Consider the following 25,653-nt stretch of genomic DNA (forward strand, 5'->3'; position numbering starts at 1 on the left):
TTGTATAGTCACTGGTGACCAAAGGGAAAGGGAGCTGTGGTGGGAAAGGAAGATGACCCTAGAGGTCCCTGAGCTGGACAAGCTGGGATCTCACACAGCAAACTGCACATTCTCAGTGCTGTACTGCGGGTCCGAGTCTATTCTGTACAGTCAGTCTTCCCACAGAGTTTACATGTGATGGGGTAAATTAATTCTCCAAGGCCTGATACTGGAAGCAAGACTTCAAGGTGCTTTAATCCTTTGGGATAACAAAGAAATGGGAGAGACTCCACAGCATTCCAAAAAAACCCAACCCAATTTCCCCATTTCCACCTTTTCTTAATGCCTGAGAACAGGGCTCTGGGGGCAATATGCAGGATTAATGGACTTGGCTGTCTCCTGTCATGCCCACTTATTTCAGCGAGCAGTGCCTTTCTAGCGGAGATCATGCTTGGTCTGAGTGGGACGGCAGGATAGCATGCTATCCCCTAAGGACCTGAGAGTATATTACATATGCATTCATGATAATGCAAACTCCTTATCCTCATTGCAGATACCCGGAGGCTTAACATCATTCTCCCCTATTGGCTATCTAAAACAATGTCAGTGATTAAATCTCCCTTCTCTAATCACACCATAATATTATCCCTTCTAGGAACAAGCCATACCAGTATAAATACTAAAACATAAGCATTTTTATGCTGCTATAACTGTGCTTACCCAAAAGGAATTCCATTTTTTGACAATACTGGTAAAATGAGCACTGAAAATGCTCAAAAATCCTTCTAGAAGGTTCCATGTTGTCTAGTAGCAACACAAATTTGCTACGGGAAGCAAATAAGCAAGTGTCACTCAGGTTTTCTTGTGTCATGCTCTGAGCAGATCTGAACAATATGGTTGCTAAACCAAGACATCCTGTTTGTACAATGTTTCCATGTTGGTAGTGCTGCATCAGAGGTGAGCAAACAGTTTCAGAGTACTTCAGAAATACTTAAGTATAAGCAGTTTTTACAGGGGAAAAAAAAAAGAAGAAGAAAAAGGTAAAGTCTTTAGCAAGGCTTTGGAAGCGGAGAATCTTACAGAAGAAGCAAGTGTTGCATGGTGCTGCTGGATATTAGCATGGCTATATGTTAATTTTGAAATAGCGGGCATAAATGTATTTCATGAGCAATGCTACACAGTTGCCATCATTAATACAGAAATACTCTGAATAATATGTGAATTAATACAGAAAGAATCCTTTAAAATCTTTCTTCCATGGGAAAGCATGACCCAAACAGCTTGTCAAGAGCCATGGTCTGTGCATATCAAAACAATATTCTCTGGCACAGGATATGTGATGCATGCAGGAACAGCTTGATTATGCCTGCTAACTTGATTGTCTACATGTGATTAATCCTACAGGGTATTTCATTTTAGGATGGGGATTTTCCCCTCAAGGCCGTTTACTTCTCTCCTTCCACTGAAAAGCAGTAAGATTGGAGTCCTGGAGTCTGTAGCTTCGTGTTTAGTCATTGCCTATGGAGTCACTGCAGATGGTATCTGCTCAATGCTACCAAATGCTAGATGGTGTCTACTAAGAGCACAGAAACCCATGAAATTATTTCTAAATGCTTTCAAAGTACACATGCCTCATCAAGGTAGTGAGTAAGCTCAGCTGAGGGTCCTACTCAAATACATTTTGTAAATTCAATTTTAACTTACAAGTCTGTATTAGTGTCACATGGGACAAGAGAAAACATCTGTGCTTCCAAATCCCTCTAAAGAGATAATTTCATAGGGAGGACTGGACCTTGTAATTATTATTTTTATAAATTTGTTTTAATTGGACTGTTCCATGGCAGGGAAGACTTCTTTTCTCAGTGGGGCTCTGTGTACAAGATAACCAGGATTAAAGACCACAACCAGCCATTGAATAAGAAAATCCCTGAGAAGAGAGAAACAGCTGGAGAGAGGCCAAAATCTCTGCCAAGAGATGCTTCAGTGAGTAAGTGCATTCACTCTGATGAGGGGGCCAGAGGATAGCTCTTGAGAAACAGTTCCTGAATTAGCTTTCAGTCTTGTTACTTGGCAGTGAACTTTATGGCTTTCCAATGAGGAGCGGGCTTCACAATCCAGCCCAGTGTCCTCCCAGTGATGACATACTGGATGTCACTAGGCTGTACGAGAAAGACTGTCAGCTAAGGAAACCCATTAGTGAAGGCTTGAAATCTTCTTTTTACTCACTGGGTATTGCTTTTGGCATGAGAACAAAAGTGGTAGTGCAAAAGGAAGACTGACAGCAAAGTAATGATGAGAAAAAGGATTAAACTGAGTTTAAGTTTCTAAAAGTGACTAGTTTACATTAATGGTTTGCTGAGAACACAGAGAAAGTACTGGGCAGTTTGCATGGTGGTGAACAAATATCTAATATCAGAGAACTGCTAAGGATTTTGCCCTTTCCACTCATTAGTGAAGACTGTTCATGTCTTTTCAGGATAAGGCCTAGCCTGATCTGCTCTTTAAACTCAAGATATCCATTATTTGAGCAGAGAAAGGCATAAAGTTAAAATATCAAGTGAACCCAACATTTCTTTGAGGTGCCATTTGCTTATTTCTTTTAAAGTCTCTTGTGGCTCTTTAGTAAGTTGTACTCCCCACATTTTTATGTCCTTTTAAATAAAGCACATGTGGCTCTTGGCAATGCAGCTTATATGGTCATAAAATCTGACTAACTTTGTGCTAAATTCTAATTAAGAAATTTAATCGAGCCTCTAGTTGCTACTCTATGTGATCAGCAGCTGGGGACCGCCTAATCATTCAGAGATCTGGGCTACTTTCCTTTTGTTTATTTAAAGAGCTGTACATGACACTGTTCTTTCTTTACAACAAACTCCCTTGAAATACTGGATAACGAATGAAAACAGCATGTAGACCTTGTGGCTATTCCTAGACAACCATCTGAGTACAATGTAAGTGATACTGAAGCTGTCTCGTTTTGCCTTAGGTAAAAATCTTCCTTTGTTTCACGCAGAAAAATAGCAATATTCTTTATTCTTGAAAGGCTTTACTGCTAGAAAAGCTGAATTGTCAAAAGAAACATTTTATTGTTATAGAGATTTCACCACTGTTATTTTCCACCATGTTCTTCACTCTGAGACTTTGTTATACATCAAAACCAAATCCAGTGTCAATCATCTGTCTCTCAGCAGCAGAAAGTGACACCCATATGAAGAGCCCTTGAATGAGACTTTGAACTTGACATACTGGTAAACATCCAGAGCAGCTTTGCTGCAGTCATTACATACATTCTGGTGTAACTCAGGTCAGGCTCTCTGTATAGTGCCCAGCTTCTTCTGAGAAGGATCAGTTGCACTCCAGTAAATTAAACAGTAACACTAGTAATAACCCAGGTGCCCAGATTTTTCAATGGTCTTACTCCTGCCAAGCCTATTTAGCCAGGCTTATTTATAATTACAGCATGCAACAGCCTGACATCTACCATATTTCATAGCTTCTGCATCACAGGTTTGTTAATGGCCCTGTTCTGTTGAAATGGTTTCATCTGATAAGATTATTCTGGTAAAATGGGCTTAACCTTGGGAAAACAAAGAATAGATTGAAATAGAGTTCACCCTTCCTTCCTCTTCCAGTCTACAAATGCAGGCACAGGGAGCACTTCCCTCCCATTTTAAACCACATCATCCTGCCAGGAAAATGCCATCTCCCGTTCCACGCGTATTTCCCACCGTGCGGGTGCGGAGCGCTGGTCGGCCTCTGCCACCTGCTGGCAAAGCCTAAAACGTTCAAGACCTTAAATCGGAGGCTGAAGTGTTATCTTACACACGTCTAAAACCCGGTGCCTTCAGCTAAAACCAGCATGGAACAAAGAGGACAATTTCCTGCTTCTTTTGCTTTTCCCACATTTTTGTCTGCAAAGACTGTGCCGGTAGAACTCTGTCAGAAAAATACCTCCAAAATAAAAACAGTTGCCATTGCATATATACAGTGCTTTTATAGCACGGTGGTGGGAGGAGGGATGGCATATCAGAATTGGCTCCATCCAACTTGAATTTCTACTCCTTGTGCAGCAGAACCTTATTAAATAGGTTTCACCTCCTCTCGTCTCATTAGGCTACAAAGTACTGCGCGCTGTCCAGATGCGCAGCCTGGCGGTGCGCCTGCGGAGCAAGCTTTTCCTGCACGGGTTTAGAGCGTACTTCCAGAACAGTTTTCCAAGCAGGGAGTGGATCTGTGTGGGGTCGCCTCCCTTCTCCTTTTGCGGGGCGGCGGAAGGGAAGGAGCCCGGCATGTTTTCAGTGGGATGACGGTAAAACGTACGACCTTTCGTTCTACACAAGCACACAACCAAAACTCCCTCCGGTGGGCGGACGTTTCCTTCCCGCGATCCCATTCCCGGACGCTTCGGGGCACTCATACGCACAGGCCCCGGCGGAAGCGCCCTGAGAGGGCGGGGCGGCATAGCGCAGGCGGCCATGGCGGCGGGCAGCGCGGCGGAGCGGCGGAGGCGGTTGGCCCGGCTTTCGGCGTTGTCCGTGTACCGGCGGGCGGCCGGGGCCGGGCAGCCCGAGCGTCCCCGTGCAGGCGGCAAGTGGGCCAAGGCGCGGCCGAGGCGCGGCGGTGTGGGAGGCGGCGGTCCAGAGCTCAAGGCCCCGCCTGAACCGAGTGCCTCCGCTCCCGTCAGCCGCGTGGAGAGGGCCAAGGCGCCGGCCCGCAGCACTGAAGCGAAGCGGCAGCGTGGCACAGCGGAGGGCTCGGGAGAAGGCGGCGGCAGGGCGGGAGGCGGCGGTCCGGAGCCCAAGGCCCCGTCTGAACCGAGTGCCTCCGCTCCCGTCAGCCGCACGGAGCAGGCCAAGGCGTCGGCCCACAGCGCTGAAGCGAAGCGGCAGCGCGGCACAGCGGAAGCGGTGGGCTCGGGAGAATGCGGCGGTGTGGCGGGACTGCTGCGGCGCCTGGGGCAGCTGGACGACAGCCGCCAGCGGGCGGCGGAGCTGTTCCGGTGGCTGCTAGCTCCGGTATCGCCAGCGGAGTTCGTGAGGCGGCACTGGGAGCGGGCGCCGCTGCTGGTGCGGCGGAGCGAACCCGGCTACTACGCAGGGCTCTTCTCCACGGCCGAGTTCGACGCGGCCCTGCGAGGCGGCGAGGTGCACTTCGGAACCCACCTGGACGTGACCAGCTACGCCGAGGGAGTGCGGGAGACGCACAACCCATCTGGCCGGGCTTTACCCGCAGTCGTGTGGGACTTCTACCAGAACGGCTGCTCCCTGCGGCTCCTCAGCCCCCAGACGTTTTCCGACACCGTCTGGCACTTCCTCGCCATCCTGCAAGAGCACTTCGGCAGCATGGTGGGGGCCAACACATACCTCACACCACCAGGGACGCAGGGCTTCGCCCCCCACTACGATGACATTGAGGCCTTTGTGCTGCAGCTGGAGGGCAAGAAACACTGGCGTGTCTACAGCCCTCGGGTGGACGCTGAAGTGCTGCCCCAGTTCTCCAGTGCGAACCTCACGCAGGCTGAGCTTGGTGAACCTATGCTGGAGACAGTGCTGGAGGCTGGGGACCTGCTGTATTTCCCCCGTGGCTTTGTCCACCAGGGCGACTGCCTTCCTGATGCACACTCCCTCCACATCACTGTGTCTTCCTACCAGAGGAACTCCTGGGGGGACCTCCTGGAGAAGCTCCTGCCAGCTGCCCTGCACATGGCCCTGGAGGAGGACGTGGAGTTCCGGCAAGGGCTTCCCATGGACTACCTGGGATACATGGGGGTTGCCAACTCAGACAAAGTTGATGCTCGCCGAACAGCCTTTATGGAGAAGATACAGAGCCTGATAAAGAAACTTGTTGACTATGCACCCATTGATGCTGCTGTGGATCAGAGAGCCAAGTCGTTTCTTCATGATTGTCTACCCCCAGTGCTTACACAAAGTGAAAAGCTGCAGAGTATGTATGGCTTCCCAGCCAGGTGGCAAGACGGAGGGCCCTGTAATGTCGATATTCTGATAACAAAAGACACAGAAGTCCGTCTCCTTCACCATGGCATCATTAGATTGTGTAATGAAGAAGCAGGGGTGATGCTGTATTACACGACGGAAAACTCAAGAGTGTATCACAAGGAAGAACCCAAGTTTCTTGAGCTAGGTCCTGAGTATGTAGACAGCATTGAATTTCTCCTGTCTTCCTATCCAAACCACATCAGTGTGGATGCCCTTCCATGTGAAACCTTGGAGGACAAGATATCTCTAGCCACACTCCTGTTTGAGAAGGGCATTCTGACTACCAAGAAGCCTCTGGTACAAATATAACTTTTTTTTTTTTTTTTAGCAAAATAAATATACATTTGTTTAGAAAGTGTTCTGTCTCATTCTTGCCTCATGCCTGCTAGGTGTGAAACAAGAGTTCAGATCACAGTATCTCATCTGGGGGCAGAAGGGCTTTGGCATCGGCAGAGAAATCGGATGTTCTCATTAAAGGGAGTGATTCTGCATGGCTGAGTGACTAGAGAAGGGAAGTGCTTAAATTTTTTTTTCCTTTCAATAGCCATATTCCTATGTTCTAGGTAACTTCAGGAAGCTAGTGAACTTTCTTGCAGTCATCTGTGTTTACACAGTGTTGTAATGCAGCCTGCCCTACTGCAGGAAGTACTTGCATTACTCACAGGCAGATGTGGTGATGATCACTGTTCTGTGCGCCTGTGCTGTACTGCATGAGACATACAGCGTGCCCTTCAGGCCTATGCTGTGCTGCAAACACCTGTTGGCCATGGGAAAAACTCAGCCAGCAATTCTAAAAGTGGAGGTGGCAGGCAGCTCCTGCTCAGTGACAGTGATTACACCACCTGCATACTGCATAGCCATGTCCTTGCTGAACAGTGAGCAAGATGTTCTCTTGTGAACGTGAGCTGCTGTCTTTGAAATGCTTCAGGATCTGTCTCTTCATTTTCAGTCTGATAATTGCAAGTGATAGAATAACCTCTCCCACTGGTTTTCCCACAGCAGCCCCTAGTAAGGAAATTATTAGTCCTTTCAAGTTAAGTGGTTGTCATGGTTTAAGCCTAGCCAGTAACTCAGAACCACACAGCCACTCACTGACTCCCCCCTTTTTCTTCCCACTCTGGGCTGGATGGGTAGGAGAATCAAAAAAATCCCATGGGTTGAGATAAGAACAGTCCGATAACTAGATAATATTAATAATAGGGGAAGTAACAAGGGAAAAGAATATAAAACCTAAAAAATGAAGAGGAAAAAAGCTCCTGAACAATAAACACAAGTGATGCACAGCATAATTGCCCACCACCTGCAGACCAATACCCAGTGCAACCTGAGCAGCGATCTGGCACTTCCAGGTAACTCCCCCCAGTTTATATTCTGGGCATGATGTGCTGTGGTACGGAATACCCCTTTGGCTAGTTCAGGTCAGGTGTCCTGTCTCTGCTCCCTCCTGACTTGTGCCCCTCGTTACTGGCAAAGCAGGAGAAAGTCCTTGATTGGGGTAAGTATTACATAGTAACAACTAAAACTATGGGTGTGTTATCAGCATTTTTCTCAGTCTAACACCAAAACACAGCAGTGCACCAGCTACTAAGAAGGAGAAAAATAACTGTTACAGCTGAACCCAGGACAATGATATACCCTCCAATATGGGGGTTTTCATGCTGGGTGCAAAAAGTTTTGTGTCAGGATCTAACAAGTTAGATATATACACACCTGGCAGTATGGCCAGTTCCCATACTGACAAGCCTCAGCTATATTTTTCCACAATGCTGTTTCATCATTGCAGTCATCAGGTGACAGATACGCTGTCTTCAAAGTCTCCCAAAGCCATACTCACAAGGAGCAGGCTGCGTTACCCTGTGCTCCTCTAAGCTGCTGGGTCATAAGGGGTTTGGGAGATGGCACCCATGCACTCTAATTCTTTAGGATTTAACTGTACACTATTTCCTCCAAAGTCCCATACTTGCAACAACCAGTGTGCCAGACTTTACCCTCTCTTTTGCCTATATGCTTTTGCTAAATCTTGAAGCACACCACCAGAGCCCCTGGGGACCCCTTTCCTTTCTGAATCATAGAATTTATTCCAATTGCAAGAATGATTAACAGAATCATAGAAAGGTTTGTGTTGGAAGGGACCTTAAAGCTCATCTAGATCCAACCTTCCTGCCATGGGCAGGGACACCTTCCACTAGACCAGGTTGCTCAAAGCCCCATTCAACCTGGCCTTGAACACTGCCAGGGATGGAGCAGGCACAGCTTCTCTGGGCAACCTGTGTCAGTGTCTCACTACCCTCATAGTGAAGAATTTTTCCCTAATATCTAAACTAAATCTACCCTTTTTCAGTTTAAAACCATTCCCCCTTGTTCTGTCACTACATGCCCTTATAAAATATCCCTCTCCAGATTTCTTGTAGGTCCCTATAGGCACTGGAAGGCTGTTAAAAGCTCTCCCTGGAACCTTCTCTTCTCCAGGCTGAACAAGCCCAACTCTCTCAGGTTGTCTTCATAGAGAGGTGCTCCAGCTATCACCAGTGGCTGGACAGAAATGCTATTGCCACATTAATCCTCTAATCCCTCTGTCGCCTCATTATGACCAGATGATCAGCAGTCCTCATGGCACCGTTCATTCCCCTTGTGGAAAAATCACGGTTGGTGGGGGAGGGAGAGTAAATTGGAGGTAACTGAGGTGAGCGGCTCGAGAGAGGGCGCCTTCAACACCGGAGCGGGGGGAGATCAGCGTCCAGAGCGGCGAGAGCCACCGAGGGAGCCTCACGTCCTCAGCCGGGCCTGCCCAGAGCCGGCAGCTCAGCTGACGAGAGCAGGGGCTCACAGGGGGCGGAGCCAGGAGCAGCGGCACCAGCCCTGATTGGTTAAAAACCTGCCCCAGGGAGCGCGGCGAACAGGGCGGGTCGGAGCAGTTCTCGCGGCGGTTTGCACGGGCAGGCGAGGGGGAGGGAGGGCAGTAGCGGTGTAAGTAGGGCCCGGTGCGGGAGCTCTGCTCTGCCTGCCCCGGCGGTGCCAGCGAAGGCACCCAGACAGAGCCGATGAGAGGGGAGGCTGCGGTGCAGAGCTCGGGGTGTAGAGAGTGCCTGCACTGGTCTGGTGAGGGGAGGGTGCACAATGGGCAGGGCTGCACGTGGTGCTCCCTGGTGGAGGTGCTCCTGCAGCAGGGGCTGAGCTGCGGGAGGCTAGCGGGGTGCTAGGCTAAAAGATGTCAGGGAAGCTGAGAGGAAGCAGGACTGCTTGCTCCTGGCCCTAACTGCAGGGGCCTCAAGCGTCACCTGTAGATCATGGAGGAAGAAGGAGGCCGTTAACCTGGGAAGCTGGAAAATAGTAACAAAACAAAACAAACAAAAAACAACAAAAAAAGGAGGAAGAGGACAATTAAAAGCAAGGGGTTTCCTCCTAAATCTGATATCCGTGCCCAGAATCCCGCTTTGCTGTCCTGCAGGGGACTGAGGAGGAAATGCACTCGCACCAGAAACAGCCGGCTGATACGCTGCTAAAGAAGATTACTACTGGTGCCGCAAGAAAAAAGCTGCGGGTCGTAGCAGTAGGGGACTCTACTTTGAAAGGGACAGAAGCACTCATCTGTCAGCCTGACCCAGTCTCAAGGGAGGTGTGTTGCCTACCTGGGGCACGGATCAGGGATGTTGCAGAGAGGCTGCCTGCTCTAGTAAGTCCCACTGACTGTTACCCACTTCTGGTGATCTGTGTGGGTGCTAGGGATATAGATAGTAGTAGCCTGGAGAACATAAAGAAGGACTACAGAGCCCTGGGGGAGGTGGTTAGGGGCTCTGGAGCTCAGATAGTCTTTTCATCAATTCTCCAGGATACAGGGGAGGACCTAAAAAAAGCTAGGAGGATTGGCCAGGTTAATAAATGGTTAGAACGGTGGTGTCATAGTCAGGGGTTTGGGTGTCTTGAACATACGACCCAAGTTTGTAGGCCAGGTCTACAGGGGGCTGGTGGAGCTGCTGCTGAAGGAGGGGAAGAGTGGTTTTGGTAGGAGGCTTACCAGACTGGTGGAGGATGCTTTAAACTAGATGTGTTGGGGGAGGAGGGCATCATTCCATCCCAACACACCCAGTCAGTTGCCAGCACCTATAATAAATGCTCAGAGCAATGTAGAGATGTTCCAGTGGCTCCAGCCAATGAGCCAGCTTCATTTGGAGCTCGCCTCAGATGCCTCTATACAAATGCCCGTGGCATGGGGAACAAACGAGGAGTTAAGAGATGTGTGCATGTCTATGGGGGTATGATATAACAGGCGTCACAGAAACATGGTGGGATGGCTCCTACGACTGGAGTGTTGGAATGGAAGGTTACAGGCTCTTTAGAAATGACAGGCCTGGCGGTCAGGGAGGGGGAGTTGCCCTTTATGTTAGGGATAGGCTGGAGAGTATGGAACTCTGTCTGGGGACAGGTGAGCAGTCAATAGAGAGTTTGTGGGTCAGGGTTAAAGGGAAAACAGCGATGGGAGACATTACTGTGAGGATCTGTTACAGACCGCATGATCAAGAGGAACCTGCAGATGAAGCACTCTGTAGACAAATAGGAAAAGCCTCACGCTTGCAGGCCCTTGTTCTCATGGGGGTCTTCAACCATTGTGACATCTGCTGGAGGGACAGTACGGCCTGGCACAAGCAATCCATGAGGTTCCTCGATTGTGTGGAAGACAACTTCCTTCTGCAAGTGATAGAGGAGCCGACAGGGAGAGGTGCCATGCTTGATCTCATGCTCACCAACAGGGAAGGGCTCATTGGAAATGTGATGCTCCAGGGCAGCCTTGGTTGCAGTGATCATGAGATGGTCAAATTTGAGATCCTCAGGACAGTGAGAAGAGCGTGCAGCAAGCTCACTGCCCTGGACTTCAAAAGAGCAGACTTTGGCCTCTTCAGGAACCTGCTTAGTAAGGTTCCATGGGATATAGCTCTAGAGGGCAGGGTGCCCAAGACTGTTGGTTGATATTCAAGGATCACCTGCTACAAGCTCAGGAGTGTTGCATCCCAACGAGAAGAAAGTGCAGCAGGAGGGCCAGGAGACCTCCTTGGATGGGCAAAGAGCCACTGAGGAAAATTCAAAGGAAAAAAGAGGCTTATAAAAGGTGGAAGCAAGGACAGGTGGCCTGGGAAGAGTACAGGGATGTTGTCTGGGAAGCTAGGGACCAGGTTAGGAAAGCTAAGACCCAGTTAGAATTAAACTTGGCTAGGGATGTTAAGGACAGCAGGAAGGGATTCTATAGGTATGTAGCGAATAAAAAACAGACTAGGGACAATGTAGGCCTCCTCCAGAAGCTCTCAGGAGACCTGGCTACCCAGGATTTGGAGAAGGCTGAGGTTCTGAATGACTTCTTTGCCTCGGTCTTCACTGGTAAAGCCTCTGACCGCACCACCCAAGTCTTGAAAGGCAGATGCAGGGACTGTGAGAATGAAGATGTTGGGCCCACTGTAGGAGAGGATCTGGTTCAAGACCATCTTAAAAATCTGAACGTGCACAAGTCCATGGGAGATGATGAAATCTATCTGTGGGACCTGAACGAGCTGGCAAATGAAGTTGCTAAGCCACTGTCCATCATATTTGATAAATCATGGCAGTCAGGTGAAGTTCCTGACGACTGGAAAAACGGAAATATAACCCCCATTTTCAAGAAGGGGAAAACGGATGACCCTGGGAATTACAGACCAGTCAGTCTCACCTCTGTGCCTGTAAAATCTTGGAGCAGATTCTCCTGGAAGGCGTGCTAAGGCACATGAAAAACGACAGGGTGCTTGGTGACAGCCAGCATGGCTTCACTAAGGGGAAATCCTGCCTGACCAATTTGGTGGCCATCTATGATGGGGCTACAGAACTGATGGACAGGGGTAGAGCAGTTGATGTCATCTACCTGGACTTGTGCAAAGTGTTTGACACTGTCCCACATGACATCCTTGTCTCTAAATTGGAGAGACACCAATTTGATAGGTGGACCACTCAGTGGATAAAGAACTGGCTGGATGGCTGCACACAAAGAGTTGTGGTCAATGTCCAGCTGGAGACCAGTAACGAGTGGTGTCCCTCAGGGATCGGTGTTGGGACCGGTCTTGTTCAACATCTTTGTTGCTGACATGGACAGTGGGATTGAGTGCGCCCTCAGCAAGTTTGCGGATGACACCAAGCTGTGTGATTCGGTTGATACGCTGGAGGGAAGGAATGCCATCCAGAGAGACCTGGACACGCTTGTGAGGTGGGCAGATGCCAACCCCATGAAGTTTAACCATGCCAAGTGCAAGGTCCTACACCTGGGTCGGGGCAATCCCAGGCACAGCTACAGGTTGGGCAGAGAAGAGGTTCAGAGCAGCCCTGCAGAGAAAGATTTGGGGGTGTTGGTTGATGAGAAAATGAACATGACCAGGTTTCAGTGTGCGCTTGCAGCCCAGAAAGCCAACCGTATCCTGGGCTGCATCAAAAGAAGCGTGACCAGCAGGTCGAAGGAGGTGATCCTGCCCCTCTACTCTGCTCTTGTGAGACCTCACTTGGAGTATTGTGTGCAGTTCTGGTGTCCTCAACATAAAAAGGATGTGGAACTGTTGGAATAAGTCCAGGGGACGGCAACGAGGATGATCAGGGGACTGGAGCACCTCCCGTATGAAGACAGGCTGAAAAAGTTGGAGCTGTTCAGCTTGGAGAAGAGAAGGCTGCGTGGAGACCTCATAGCAGCCTTCCAGTATCTGACGGGGGCCTATAGGGATGCTGGGGATGGACTCTTCATTAGAGGCTGTAGTGATAAGACAAGGGGTAACGAGTTAAAACTTAAACAAGGGAAGTTTAGTTTGGATATAAGGAGGAAATTCTTTCCTGTTAGGGTGGTGAGGCACTAAAATGGGTTGCCCAGAGAGGCTGTGAATGCTCCATCCCTGGCAGTGGTCAAGACCAGGCTGGACAAGGCCTTGGGTGGTATGATTTAGTGTAAGGTGTCCTTGCCCATGGCAGGGGGGTTGGAACTAGATGATCTTAAGGTCCTTTCCAACCCTAACTATTCTATGATTCTATGAACTGGAATCTAACAGAAGGTGTAGTCTTACTGAAACCTTTTTAAGGTAAAATACAGTTGCCACTTTCAGACCAGGTGATATGCATGGAATCTACTCCACCATGGTTCTCTAGGCAACACAACCTGCTGTCCTAGAGGAGCAATGGAGGGTGGAGTGGAGTGGAGTGGAGACACCGCAGCCAGGTTCTGTTGTGCTCCCTGCAGGGCTGGGAACTTGATGGTACCATACACCTGATAAGCCAAACAGCAGCTGTCAAATGGGAAATATAAGAGAATACGTCCATTGCAGAGCCATCAACTGTGAAAAAATAATTTTCCTTAGGAGAACCTTGCTCATTATAATTTCATAATAGTAACACGCACCTCCATCCCAAAGTTACCAACTCCAAGGTAAGAACACCCCTCACTGAGCATGTGCTTTATATATTTATTGGCTATATCTCAAGACAACTTTACACCAATCAATAATAAACGAATGTAGGACTAGAGTCACTCAAGATCCACCTGAGAGTAACAAAAAGTATAAAAGTGAATGGGGGGGGTGGGGGGACGGACATAAGGAAAACTTCATCATGACTTCTGGGATCAGTCAGGCTGAACCTGTCTTCTACCCCATAGGGACTCCTATAGGTTAAGAACTTTATATCACACACATTAGATAACTAACTAACCCGAGCTGTTATTAGTGCTTACAGTCTGGTTGTCTATCAATTCAAGCTGTTTTTTCCAGACAGCCACTATCACTGCCAATCATGAATGTTAACATGTCACAATTTTATATTAATAGAGAGTATTATTCTTTAAACTCTTAATATTACTTGTTTGTGAAACAGGTTGGACCGGTGGGATGAGGCAACAGTATGAGATTCAACAAGGCTCACTACTGATGACGCTGTCTACAGCCTGCTTGTGCTTGTAGACTCGGAATGTACTGGTGGCTCCAGAAAAGGAACTGTAAGGAGGACAAAGACGCTGAGAGTCAGAGAGATTTTCAGATATATTTTTCAAAGAGCATACAACATTCAGGGCAGAAACTGCACTACGAGAGTGAGGTGGTGTTGTGGCTGGTGGACAAGCTCCTCCATGCTTGCCGAGAGCAATTGTCGAAGAGTTTCTTCCCAGTGCTGGAAGAAGCCATCAGGGTGGACAGCACCTTTGAAAGCTGGAGTCCCCATGGAGATGATGCTGTCTGCAGCCTGCTTGTGCCTCTGAAGCCCCCCATCAGCACACCTTCCACCTGGAGGTGGGCATCACAGGACAGGTGTTGGCGACAGACTCCTGCGTCCATGTGGAGCAGGTGTCCACATGTATGATGGATCAGGTAGCGCAGCCAAGTAGTTTCTTCCCGGTGCTAGAAGCAGCCATCGGGGTGGGCAGTGCCTTTGAATGCTGGAGTCCCCATGAAGATGACACTGTCTACCATCTGCTTGTGCCCCTGAAGCCCCCCCGTGGGCACGCCTTCCACCTGGAGGTGGGCACTGTGGGCCAGATGCTGGTGGACTCCTGCATCCATGTGGAACTGGTGTGCACATGCAAGACCGAAGAGACAGTGGGGGACATGCTGTGCTTCCTTCATCACCCTGAGGAGGCGCTGAGGAAGAATCAGAAGCCCAGCCTCCTTACACACCCTCTGCACCGGCTCCTACCTAGATGTGCAGCAGACTGCCCTATGGTTTCAGGACTTTGTGAGGCCAGCCTGGGAGTTTGTGCCTCAGTCACATCACTACAGGATGAAGGTGCTGCCCTCCAGCCGCTCCTGCAAGCTGCAGCTGACACATGTCTCTGGGAGAACCTTGCTCGTTGACATGATGCTTGGTGTGCAGCAAGGCAACTCAGACATCTTTGTGAGCAGCCAGGCTACAGAGGCTGTCTGCACCCCAAGCACAACATGGGCACTGAGCTTCAGTGTGGCAGAGGCAGAGTTCTTCTGGCTGATGGCCAAGCAGGTCCCAAGTGACAGCTGCCACCTCAGCTGCCTGCAGCTCTGCACCCACTTCCTGGTGGGCACTGCCCTTTCTTCCCATATCTTGGAGACAGTGGTGATGCACCTCCTGACTACCATGCCCCTGGCAGGCTGACACAGGAGCTGTTTCCCAGAACAGTTGGACGAAATCATGTGGTACCTGGACCTTTGCTTGGAGAAGAGATGCCTTGACCACTTCTTTGTTGACAATGATGACCTGTGTGAGGAGATAACCTTGCCCCAAGCCTTGCAAAGAGCTGTACCACTCAACCTCTTGCAGCACCTGGTGTACGATCCAGCTGCCCACAAGCAGGCAATGTGTGAGCTGAAGGAGCTGAAAAGTCTGCTTTCAATACAGCTCTTCTACAGGCACTGAAAGCAGCCTTCCTGCACAGGGCTATGTTTGCAGAGTTCACATCTGAGGGCAGATGACTATCTCATACAGGAGGGAAATAAAGTACAGAATGGTAGGACACTGGAGGAAAGGAAGAACCCTGTGTTCCCCATGCAAGGATGCCAGTAAATCTCCTGCGTATCACACAAACAAGCACTGGGTCTTTGAGGGTGTGGGCTATGGAAAGGGCGCCAGGGGCTTTGCTTGATGGTCAGCTCCATAGGAGGCAGCAGTGTGCCCTGGAGGCCAAACGGCCCACTGTCTCCTGGAGCACATTAGGCGCAGTATGGGGGGGCCAGCCGACAGAAGGGGCTGAGTGGCTCTGCTCAGCACTGCTGCCGCCTCGCCCCGAGTACTGTGGGCAGCTTTGGGCTCCACAAGCGGAGAAGGACCTAAGGATGTTACTCAGTACCTGGTCCTGCACTTGGGTAATGACAGAGGGGCAGCGTGCTAGTGAGAACCTTCAGCTGGTGGCTCCAAGACATGTTAGTCACACTGGAACACCCTTGAAATCTCATGAAGAAGAGGCTCCTGATGTAATACAAGCCAACAGGGAACACACCAGTGAAACACTCTGAAGGAATTAAGAACCATTCCCCTAAGAAAGTGACAAGACCGACAGCCCAGCTGAAATGCCTCTACACCAATGCAAGCAGCGTGGGCAAGAAACAGGAGAAGTTGGAAGACACCATGAAGCTAGAAAGCTATGACGTGGTGGCCATTACTGAAACATGACAGCTTCACGGAGCAGGGATAAGCACCTGGCCAAAAATGTTGCAGCGATATGAAAGGGAAATTCAAACGTCAGCATCAAGTCCTTAGACACCTTTGAGAGAGTTTCCTGTTTTTCCAGTCTGTTAGGGCCAGGCGGTGAGCTCATGCAGAGCTTGCTCGGACCTTATTTACATGAGTAGCTTGCAGTGCGGACAGCGTGTATGCTATCAGCACCTAGCTGCTGCAAATTACCAGCAGAATCTTACAGCCGAAACCCACGGAAAAGCAGGCTTTTTGTTTCAAATTACGTGCCAAAAAATGGCACATGTCAGCTTCTTTAGCTTCCAGAAGATGGCGCTCGCCATCCTCTGAGCATCATCCTGCCTGTTTTGGTGGACATCTGCAGCGCCCAAGGCTGCTCGCTTATCACGCTCAGTAAGACTTTGATACAGAGCTTGTTTTCACGTGATGGTCATTCCCTACTCCACAAACCACTGTGCTGTCTTTGCATGTGTTGCTGTTTTGGAGCTGGGCTAAGCAAAGATGGTTCTGTCAGCCCAAAGAGAGATTTAAGTGAATTTTTGAGGAATTTCTTTATCACCATCCTGTGTAAGTAGAGATTAGAGGTTTGTCTTATAGCTGGGAGCTGCTTCTGCAAATAGAAGGGAATACAGTGCTAGGCAGTATTACGTAGCCAGCTTCAAAGAACGCTGCTACAAAACGTGGGGAAGTGGACCCAGCGTTGCATGCCGGTAAAGTGAGAATGGCAGTGCTGCTCTGCCTGCAGTGCATTCTCCCGGTGGCAATGCCTTGTGGACCAGCAAGGCACCAAGCCCACATTGTTGAGCCTCTCATCAGCAATGATGTGCTCCTTGCAGGGCATTATTTGTCCCTTAGGTGAAGGTATCTGTAGGCAGTGGAGTTCAGAAGCCCTGAGGAGGTCCCTAATATACAGATGAGATCAAACAGGAGCTCAAGATGTGCTGGAAGTTTAGTATATTTGAAGTGTCAGTTCTGATTGCTTTCTGAGATAAACTGATTTTATTTGAGCGAATGGCTAATTCTGTGCACCTGGCTTTGAATTCTGATCGGAAAAGGTGAGTTCTGTGTGACATAGGAGAGCATGTTCCTGTATTTCATAGTTGTGTTCTTCCTTGCAAGCAGTCCTTGAAAAGCATACGGAGCAGAGTAAAATAAAATAGTGTTCGTAACTGGTAATGAAAAACTACTCCTACCCCAAAAGAGAGAACAGTAACTTTTTCCACAGTTTGAGGTGCAGGCATTTGACAGAGCAGGTCCTGCTATGTGCTTGGATGGCACCCAGCCCACGTGTCATGGCTGTTTACCCTGTAAATACTGATTTCCCAATGGCAACAACTGCTGTACAGTACAGCCACAGTTAAAGAACTGCTGTGGAGAAAAACACCAAAATCAAAAAACTCAACCCAAAACCACACACATGCCTCACTTCTGCAGCATTCCTGAGACAAGGCTCTATTTTTACCATCTGCAAAACCAGCTACATCTGCTGTTATGAGTATAACTGGAACCCTGACTCCCTCATTACAACCTCCATCAGAGAAGCAAGCCAACTTCTCTGGGGTATAATTTAAATTCTACCCAGTTTCATGGCTTTCCCAAGAAAAAGGTAACACCCTGGTGCATGAAGTTGGATGAGAGTCTAGCCTGGCTCAGCTGCTGCAAGAGGACCCACTGCATCCATAACTTAAGGTCTCTCTGGGCCACAGGCATCCATTGCTGCCATGGCTGACGCCATTAAAAACCATCTACCTCATTTTAGACTCTTCCAGCACACAGCAGGTTTGAAGTAACGAGCTTTCTTCCTCCACCTGCCTCCTGTGACCTTGGGTGCTGGGCAAAAGCTGTACTCCTTCAGCACTCTGGCCACGAAGGGAGTGGAATCTCTTGCACAGCTCCCAGCAAGTCTGCCAGAAATGCCTTTCTTTCTTCACCCCATCCGCCAGATCTATTGTGTTGCAAAGCTGCTCCCAAAACACCTTGCAGACCAGGGCTGGATACCACTGCTGGCTCAGTCACCTGGCGTTTTCTTCAACTGGTGAGAAAAGCTTCAAAATCCCCAAGAGGAGGGCAGAGCTCTGAGTCAGACTTAAGACCAAGTCCTCTGCCTGCTGAATAAGGGACACATCAATTTACAGTGAAAAGCTGCAACAGCTCTCCATGGTCCCCTCTTACCACGCATGGGAGCTTGCTCTCCTGCCAAGGTGTCCTAACATCAAATATGTAATGAAGCATATGCTACAAGCATGTTTTGTAGTGTATTTTTTTCAGGAAGATAATTTCTGCACCCTCTGACTTCAAAGGAAAATACCTGATATTAGGAAAATAAGGCCAATGCTGGGCTTTGCTGGTCCAATGAGAGCAGGAGAAATGTTTCTCAGTTCTGTTGCATCTGTTAATGGAATTCAATTAAGCTGCCAGAAATTATAAGCATTTAGAGGCACATAAGCCATCACTCCTCACTACCAGACAAAATCTTTGTCATGTCAGTGGCCATAAATCACAGTGACTGTATTTTGGAAGTGTTATGCACTGCAACTCATCACCAGGGCTTAATTCAGCTTCCCTCAGGGCACCATTGTACCTGGTAGGTACCAGGTATTGTTTGTACACAAGAAAGGAGTATTTGGGGGTATACCAACTATGTCTGCTTTGATCAAATTAAAAAAAAAAAAAGTTTCCTTCTGAAATGGATTGAAGGTTGCAAGTGGGAGGCTGGCTGAAAATCAAAGTTTCCATTCCTGTGAAAAAGTCAGGTTCTTTAAACCCTTGGTTTGATACCAAATCGGGGCAAGAAAAGTGAAAATATGCCTATTTTCAACAGAGCAGTATTGTCACAAAGTTCTGGGCACGTTTAAGCCTTCCAGCCCTGCTCAGTTTGCAGCATATAGGCTGTTCATTGCAATATTGGTCCCGAGGGGCTTTTGCCCTTGTTTTTTTGCCCAGGCTTAGGCAGTATCTCATACAATGTACCCAAATAAAAGGCAACTCAGATGGAGACTGCTTAACATCAAACTCACAGCAAGTTAAAAGCAACTGGCCAAACTGAAATGATGAAGCCTGAAATGACCCAATGGAGAAAAAAAGTTTTATGTTCAGATTAAGATAAGGAATAGGAAAATGCCAGCAAAAGTGGCACCATCCCATAGGATATATCTGTTTGCAGCAACAGGCATTTCATAGAATCACAGAACGGTTGGAGTTTGAAGGGAGCACCAAGGGTCCTCTAGTCCAACCTTCCTGCTCAAGCAGGGTCACCTAGAGCACATTACTCATGATTGTGTCCAGACAGCTCTTGAATATCTCCAGGAAAGGACACTCCACAACCTCTCTGGGTAACCTTATTCCAATGCTCAGTCACCCTCACAGTAAAGAAGCTCATCCTCGTGTTCACATGTTTTAGTTTGTGCCCATTGCCCCTCCTCCTGTCACCTGGTACCACAGAGAAGAGTCTAGCCCCATCCTCCTGACACCCTCTCTTCAGATATTATACACATTCATCAGTTTCCCCCTGAGCCTTCTCTTCTCTAGGCTGAACAGATCCAGCTCCCTCAGCCTTTCCTTATATGAGAGATGCTCCAGATCCTTAATAATTCTAGTAGCCCTTCACTGGACTTGCTCCAGCAGCTCCATGTCTCTCTTGTACTGGGGAGCCCAAAACTGGACACAGTACTTCAGCTGAGGCCTCACCACATCTGAGTAGAGAGGGAGAATTATCTCCATCAACCTGCTGATAATGCTCATCCTAATGCACCCCAGGATACAGTTGGTCTTCTTAGCCCCAAGGGCATGTTGCTGGCTCACGGACAACTTGCTGTCCATCAGTACCCTCAAGTCCCTCGCTACAGAGCTGCTTTCCAGCAGGACAGGCCACAGCCTGTACTGGTGCATGGGGTTATTCCTCCCCAGACGGAGGACCCTGCACTGGCCTCTGCTGAGTCTTAAAAGGTTCTTTGCCGAGAACCGTGGGCAGCTTTGGGCTCCACAAGGGGAGAAGGACCTAAGGATGTTACTCAGTACCGGGTCCTGCACCTGGGTAACGACAATCCCATGCAGCGGGACAGGTGTGGGGAAGCTTGGCTGGAAGGGGCCACAGAAGGATAAAGGCTGGGGCTGGTGAGCCTGCGATGCGCCATGGTGCCTGTGACAGCACTGGGGACGTGTCACAATGGGGGATGGATATGAGGGTGCCAGCAGGCAGCACTGGCCCAGTACGGCCTGGGACAGCAGTGAGTGTGCACACAGGGGGGAGGCTGGGCTGGACAAGGGCCGGGGCAGAAACCTGGGCCCCTGGGGGTGGGTGGTCACCCTGCATCGAGGCCCTGGCTGCGAGCGCCTTCGGCAGGGCACGCTGCTGCTGGCACCGGGCCTGGGTGCAGCCCTTGCTGCCTCCCAGCTGCCTCGTTCCCTCTCCTGCCTGTCCCCAGCTCCCTGCAGCTCCCGTCCCCACTCCCCATGCTGCCGCATCCCTCCCTGCCTCTCTCCTTCCCTCCCTCCCTCCCAGCCCCACTGAATGCCTTCTCTCTGCTGCAGGCCATGGCTGTCACAAACCTCTTTGTGTGGGTACTGCAGATTCTCATCCTGAAGGTGCCCGTGGTCACTGGTGAGCCAGAGGAAACCACACCTGACCGCATGCAGCAGCATTTGGGGCTGCTGAACCAGGAGCCGGTTTCGCTGCTGCAGGAGGTGGAGCAGCTGAGCCAAGAGAAGAGCAAGGGGCAGAGTTACGTGGTCTGGAGAACCCTGCTCTTTGCCTTGCAGCATTGGCAATTGGGTTGGATTGCTGGTGTCCTGCTCGTTCTGAGTGTTGGACTGTACTGGTGGCTCAGGAAAAGGAGCCATGAGGAGGACGGCAGCGGTGATGAGGAGAGCTCTAGCTCTGAGGAGGAAGAGCAGGAGGAGGCAGAGCAGGAGGAAGCAGAGGAGGAGGAGGCAGAGAGTGAAGGAGAGGATGCTGATGCTGAGAGAGATGTGGGCAGTTATTTTGCAAGGCGCATCAGGTGGTCAGTGCGGAAACTTCACTATGAGAGCGATTTGGTGTTCCTGCTGGTGGGTAGCCTCATCCATGCTTGTCGACAGCTCTTGTCAAGCAGTTTCCTCCCAGTGCTAGAAGCACCCATCGGGGTGGGCAGTGCCTTTGAATGCTGGAGTCCCCATGAAGATGACACTGTCTACCATCTGCTTGTGCCCCTGAAGCCCCCCCGTGGGCACGCCTTCCACCTGGAGGTGGGCACTGTGGGCCAGATGCTGGCGGACTCCTGCATCCGTGTGGAACTGGTGTGCACATGCAAGACTGAGGAGACAGTGGGGGACATGCTGTGCTTCCTTCATCACCCTGAGGAGGCGCTGAGGAAGAATCAGAAGCCCAGCCTCCTACACACCCTCTGCACCGGCTCCTACCTAGATGTGCAGCAGACTGCCCTATGGTTTCAGGACTTTGTGAGGCCAGCCTGGGAGTTTGTGCCTCAGTCACATCACTACAGGATGAAGGTGCTGCCCTCTAGCCGCTCCTGCAAGCTGCAGCTGACACACGTCTCTGGGAGAACCTTGCTCGTTGAGATGATGCTTGGTGTGCAGCAAGGCGACTCAGACATCTTTGTGAGCAGCCAGGCTACAGAGGCTGTCTGCACCCCAAGCACAACATGGTCACTGAGCTTCAGTGTGGCAGAGGCAAAGTTCTTCTGGTTGATGGCCAGGGAGGTCCCACATGACAGCTGCCACCTCATCTGCCTGCAGCTCTGCGCCCGTATGCTGATGGGCACAGGATTTTCCAGCTATGCCTTTAAGACAGTGGTGATGCACCTCCTGACTACCATGCCCCTGGCAGGCTGGTGCAGGACGGATTTCCTTCTGCGGCTGGAAGACATCATGCGGTACCTTCGTTGCTGCCTGGAGGCGAAACGACTCAACCACTTCTTCTTTGGTAATGAGACCTTTCCGGAAGAGATCATCTTGCCTGCAGCCTTGCAAAGAGCTGAGCCACTCAACCTCTTGCAGAACTTGACACAGGATCTGGCTGCTCATGAGCAGGCAATGAGTGAGTTCAGGGAGCTGCAGTTTCGGCTTAGAAGAGAGCTCTTCAACTGGCACTGAAAGTGGTTTTCATGCAGAAAGCTGTATTTGCAGAGTTCACAGCCGAGGACAGATGACCACCTCATACAGGAGGCAAATAAAGGACAGAATGTAGGACACTGCAAAGAAAAGAACAATCCCATGCAACTGAGCTCTGCCAAGAGCCTTTTTCTCTCGTTTTTTGGGGTAGCAACAAAGATGACTTTCTCCTTGCTTTCTCCTCGCACTGGCTGCAGCCAGAATGGCATTTCACATAGGCCCAGATACTATTGCTGGCAGCTCTGGCTGTATAGGGACCAAGCAAGAGGCACCGTTGACCACTATCCTCTGGATGCAGCCATCCAGCCAATTCCTCATCCACCGAACAGTCCACCCATCACATCTGTATCTCTCCAATTTAGAGAAGGATTGTGTCAAAGGCTTTACAGAAGTCCACATAGACAACATCCGTAGGCCTTTCTTTGTCCACTGATGTAGTAACTCCATCATATAAGGACACTAGGTAGGTCAAGCAGGACTTGCCCTTGGTGAAACTGTGCTGGCTGTCTTGAATCACCTCCCTGTCCTCCGTGTGTCTTAGCATAGCTCCTAGAAGGATCTGTTTCATGCTCTTCGCAGGCACAGAGGTGAGACTGACAGGTTTGTAGTTCCCAGGATCCTCCTTTCTACCTTTTTAAAAACTGGTTGTGATATTGCCCTTTTTCCAGTCACCAGGGACCTCACCTGACAGCGGTGACTTCTCAAATATCACGGAGAGTGGTTGGCAACTACATCAGCCAATTCCCTCAGGACTCTGGGATGGATCTCATCAGGTCCTATAGACTTATGTATGTTCAGGTTCCTCAAAAGGTCACAAACCTGATCTTCACTTACAGTGAAAGGGATCTTGCTCTCCAAGTTCATGCCTTGCAGTTCATCCACTCTAAAGGTGTGGGGAGAGAGCCTGCCATTGAAGACTGAGGCAAAAACGTTGTTGAACACCTCAGCCTTCTCCTTGTCCATTGTTACCAGTTCACCAGTCTTGCTCATCGGGGGGGGCAGGGGGGGGGCACCCTTTCTTTGACCTTCCTGTGCTGGTTGACATACCTGTAGAAGCCCTTATTCTTATTCTTTGCATCCCTTGCCAAGTTCAACTCCAGCTGGGTCTTGGCCTTCCTGTGCACAAGCGGGCAGCGTCCCTATACTCTTCCCAGAATACCTGTCCCTTCTTCTGCTGCCTGTGAATTTCCATCTTGCCCTTTAGTTTGACCAGCAGGTCTTGACTCAATTTCTTACACCCAGGGATCGTGAGCTCTTGTGCTTTATGGAAAGCGTCCTTAAAGATCTGCTAGCTCTGTTCTGCTCCCTTGTCCCTGGGGGCAGTTTCCCAGTTAGTCCTACTGACTAAGTAATTCAAGAACTGGAAGTTGGCTTTTGAAGCTGGAAAGTTCTTGGCTGCAAACTCCACAAGAGCAGGATCACTGCAGCCCAGGCTGCAGGTGAGCTCACCTGCATTGGTGACCATCAGGTCCAGTATCACATTCTCCCTGTTAAGGCTCTCTATAACCTGGCTGAAGAACTTCTCCTGAATGCACTCCAGGAGTCTCCTGGATTGCCTACAGCTCATCATGCTGCTTTTCCAGCAGACGTCTTTGTTCATGAGTGTCCTGGGTTCAGCAGTGGCAGTTGTGTTTCTCCTTCGTGGTAGCTGGTGCAGTGCTGTGTTTTGACTTCCAGCCTGGGAACAGTGCTGGTGATACCGATGTTTTCGGTTGCTGCTAAGTGATGTTTCCCCTGACCAAGGACTTTGTGAGGCTCATGCTCTGCCAGGGAGGAGGGGAAGCCGTGAGGAAGCAGAGACGGGGCGCCTGACCCAGGCTAGCCCAAGAGGTATTCCATACCACAGCACGTCATGCCTGGGGTGGGGGGTAACTGGGAGTTACCCGGAAGGACACGGGCTTCCGGGTGGGAGTCGTTTCTTGGCCGGTGGTATCGTATTCTCTTCCCGTGTTATTTTCTCTTATCGTTGTTGTAGTTGGTGGTAGCGGTGGTGATTTGTGTTGTACATTGGTTGCTGGACTGTTCTTGTCTCAACACGTGGGAGTTGCACTCTTTTGATCCTCCTCCCCGTTCCTCCGCGTGCGGGGAAGGAAAGAGCACCGGGGGGGGGGGGGGTGTTGGCGGGGGGCCTCGGTTGCTGTCAGCCCAGCACCACTCACTGGGAGTGAGTGAACAAGTTGCCTGACTGGGTTTAAACCACGACAGTTCTTTTTGGCACCCAACGTGGGGTACGAGGGGTTGAGATAATGACAGATCTGACCAGGTTAATAGTCACTCGTCACAATGCTGATTTATTGGCTCTCAAGGTTGTTCCTCTTGATCTCACAGTTTCAGTATATCGTATCTTACTTCATCCGGTATTTGCTGTATTAGTGTTTTTCAAGTGTGGGGCTTGGGCTAAGGTTTTTGTCCCATTGTACTTTATGGTAGTGACTTGAAATACAATAGAATCATTGATCATGAAACTGATCTGGCTTATGTTCCCAGTGTGGTCACCACCTTTATACCTTGGGAGGTATATAATAGAAGTGCTTAGCAATTACACATCTTTTTCCTCCTTCTCAGGTGCTCAACCTGTGAAGGAGACATCCTTTTACCCTCCCAGTCCTCCCTGCAGACCATTTACATTTGAGAGTTTTGAAGTTTTTGAATGGCCTTTTATTGCTGTTGAGACTTGTTTGCTGTTCGTGATGGGAATCACCATGCTAGCATGCACACAGAGTGTGTTTTGCCCACGACTGATTTCAACAGTTAAGCAGAGTCAGGTTTGGGTCTTGTCTGGGGTCAAACGACGATGTAGGAGGACCAAGAGATTTTTCCTGAGGCTGGACAGCCATGAGTGGCAGGGTGTGTGGGATAGTATGGGCAAGTATCTAGGTCAGTGGGCCCCTCCAGTACTTTGGAATTTCACTACCGAACAACTGCAAAATCCAGAAGAATTAGTAAAACACTTAAATGAGGTGTGTGGTCATTCTGGCCATACCAGAGATGAACAAATCATGGCAACGTGCTGGGGCTTGGCCTATGCTTACAGGGCCTTGTTCAACACTATCCAGCACCTTCAAAAGGAAAAGAATGTCGGTGGATCTGAGGGCAGAGCAACAGTCAGCGCAGCTACTCCAGCTCCAGGCACAGCAGCTTCACCACCCCCAGCGACAAGTACAGTCGCTACTCAAACTTTGGCTGCAGTGAACAGCACAGCTACCCCAGTGGCAAGTACAGCAGCTGCTCAAACTTCGACTGCAACAGACAGCGCGGTTACCCCAGGTCCAAGCACAGCAGCTGCACCACCCCCAGCAACAAGTACAGTTGCTACTCAAACCACAGTGATAATCACTGCAGCCAAACCAGAGGACCAATTCGTACCAATATCGGTTGCCCCTGTAAGCAAGAGAACAAGCGAAAAAGAGGCAAGAAGGGTGAAGCG

At 49.7% G+C, this 25,653-nt stretch overlaps 3 protein-coding genes across 3 annotated transcripts; all 3 read left to right on the plus strand.

Moving 5' to 3' along the window:
- The first annotated feature begins 4,441 nt into the window (after positions 1-4,441).
- RIOX1 (ribosomal oxygenase 1) lies at positions 4,442-6,330 on the plus strand. The gene is made up of 2 exons (XM_057416208.1): positions 4,442-4,746; positions 4,900-6,330. The coding sequence occupies exons 1-2, from the start codon at positions 4,455-4,457 to the stop codon at positions 6,282-6,284; spliced, it is 1,677 nt and encodes a 558-aa protein (XP_057272191.1). The 5' UTR covers positions 4,442-4,454; the 3' UTR covers positions 6,285-6,330.
- Positions 6,331-13,931: 7,601 nt separating this feature from the next.
- Positions 13,932-15,344, plus strand: LOC130602849 (inositol 1,4,5-trisphosphate receptor-interacting protein-like 1). The gene is given in 3 exon segments (XM_057416090.1): positions 13,932-14,052; positions 14,220-14,623; positions 14,625-15,344. Coding segments are annotated over 3 exon segments (1,245 nt in total).
- A 5,307-nt stretch (positions 15,345-20,651) lies between these two features.
- LOC130602901 (inositol 1,4,5-trisphosphate receptor-interacting protein-like 1) lies at positions 20,652-22,524 on the plus strand. Its single transcript, XM_057416195.1, has one exon. The coding sequence runs from the start codon at positions 20,652-20,654 to the stop codon at positions 22,206-22,208; it is 1,557 nt and encodes a 518-aa protein (XP_057272178.1). The 3' UTR covers positions 22,209-22,524.
- Positions 22,525-25,653: the final 3,129 nt, after the last annotated feature.

The sequence above is a fragment of the Pezoporus wallicus genome, unplaced genomic scaffold (assembly GCF_028554395.1).
Source record: "Pezoporus wallicus isolate ANWC-B61680 ecotype Strahan unplaced genomic scaffold, APGP_CSIRO_Pwel_v1 scaffold_2146, whole genome shotgun sequence".
In the NCBI taxonomy this organism is placed as follows: Eukaryota; Metazoa; Chordata; class Aves; order Psittaciformes; family Psittacidae; genus Pezoporus; species Pezoporus wallicus.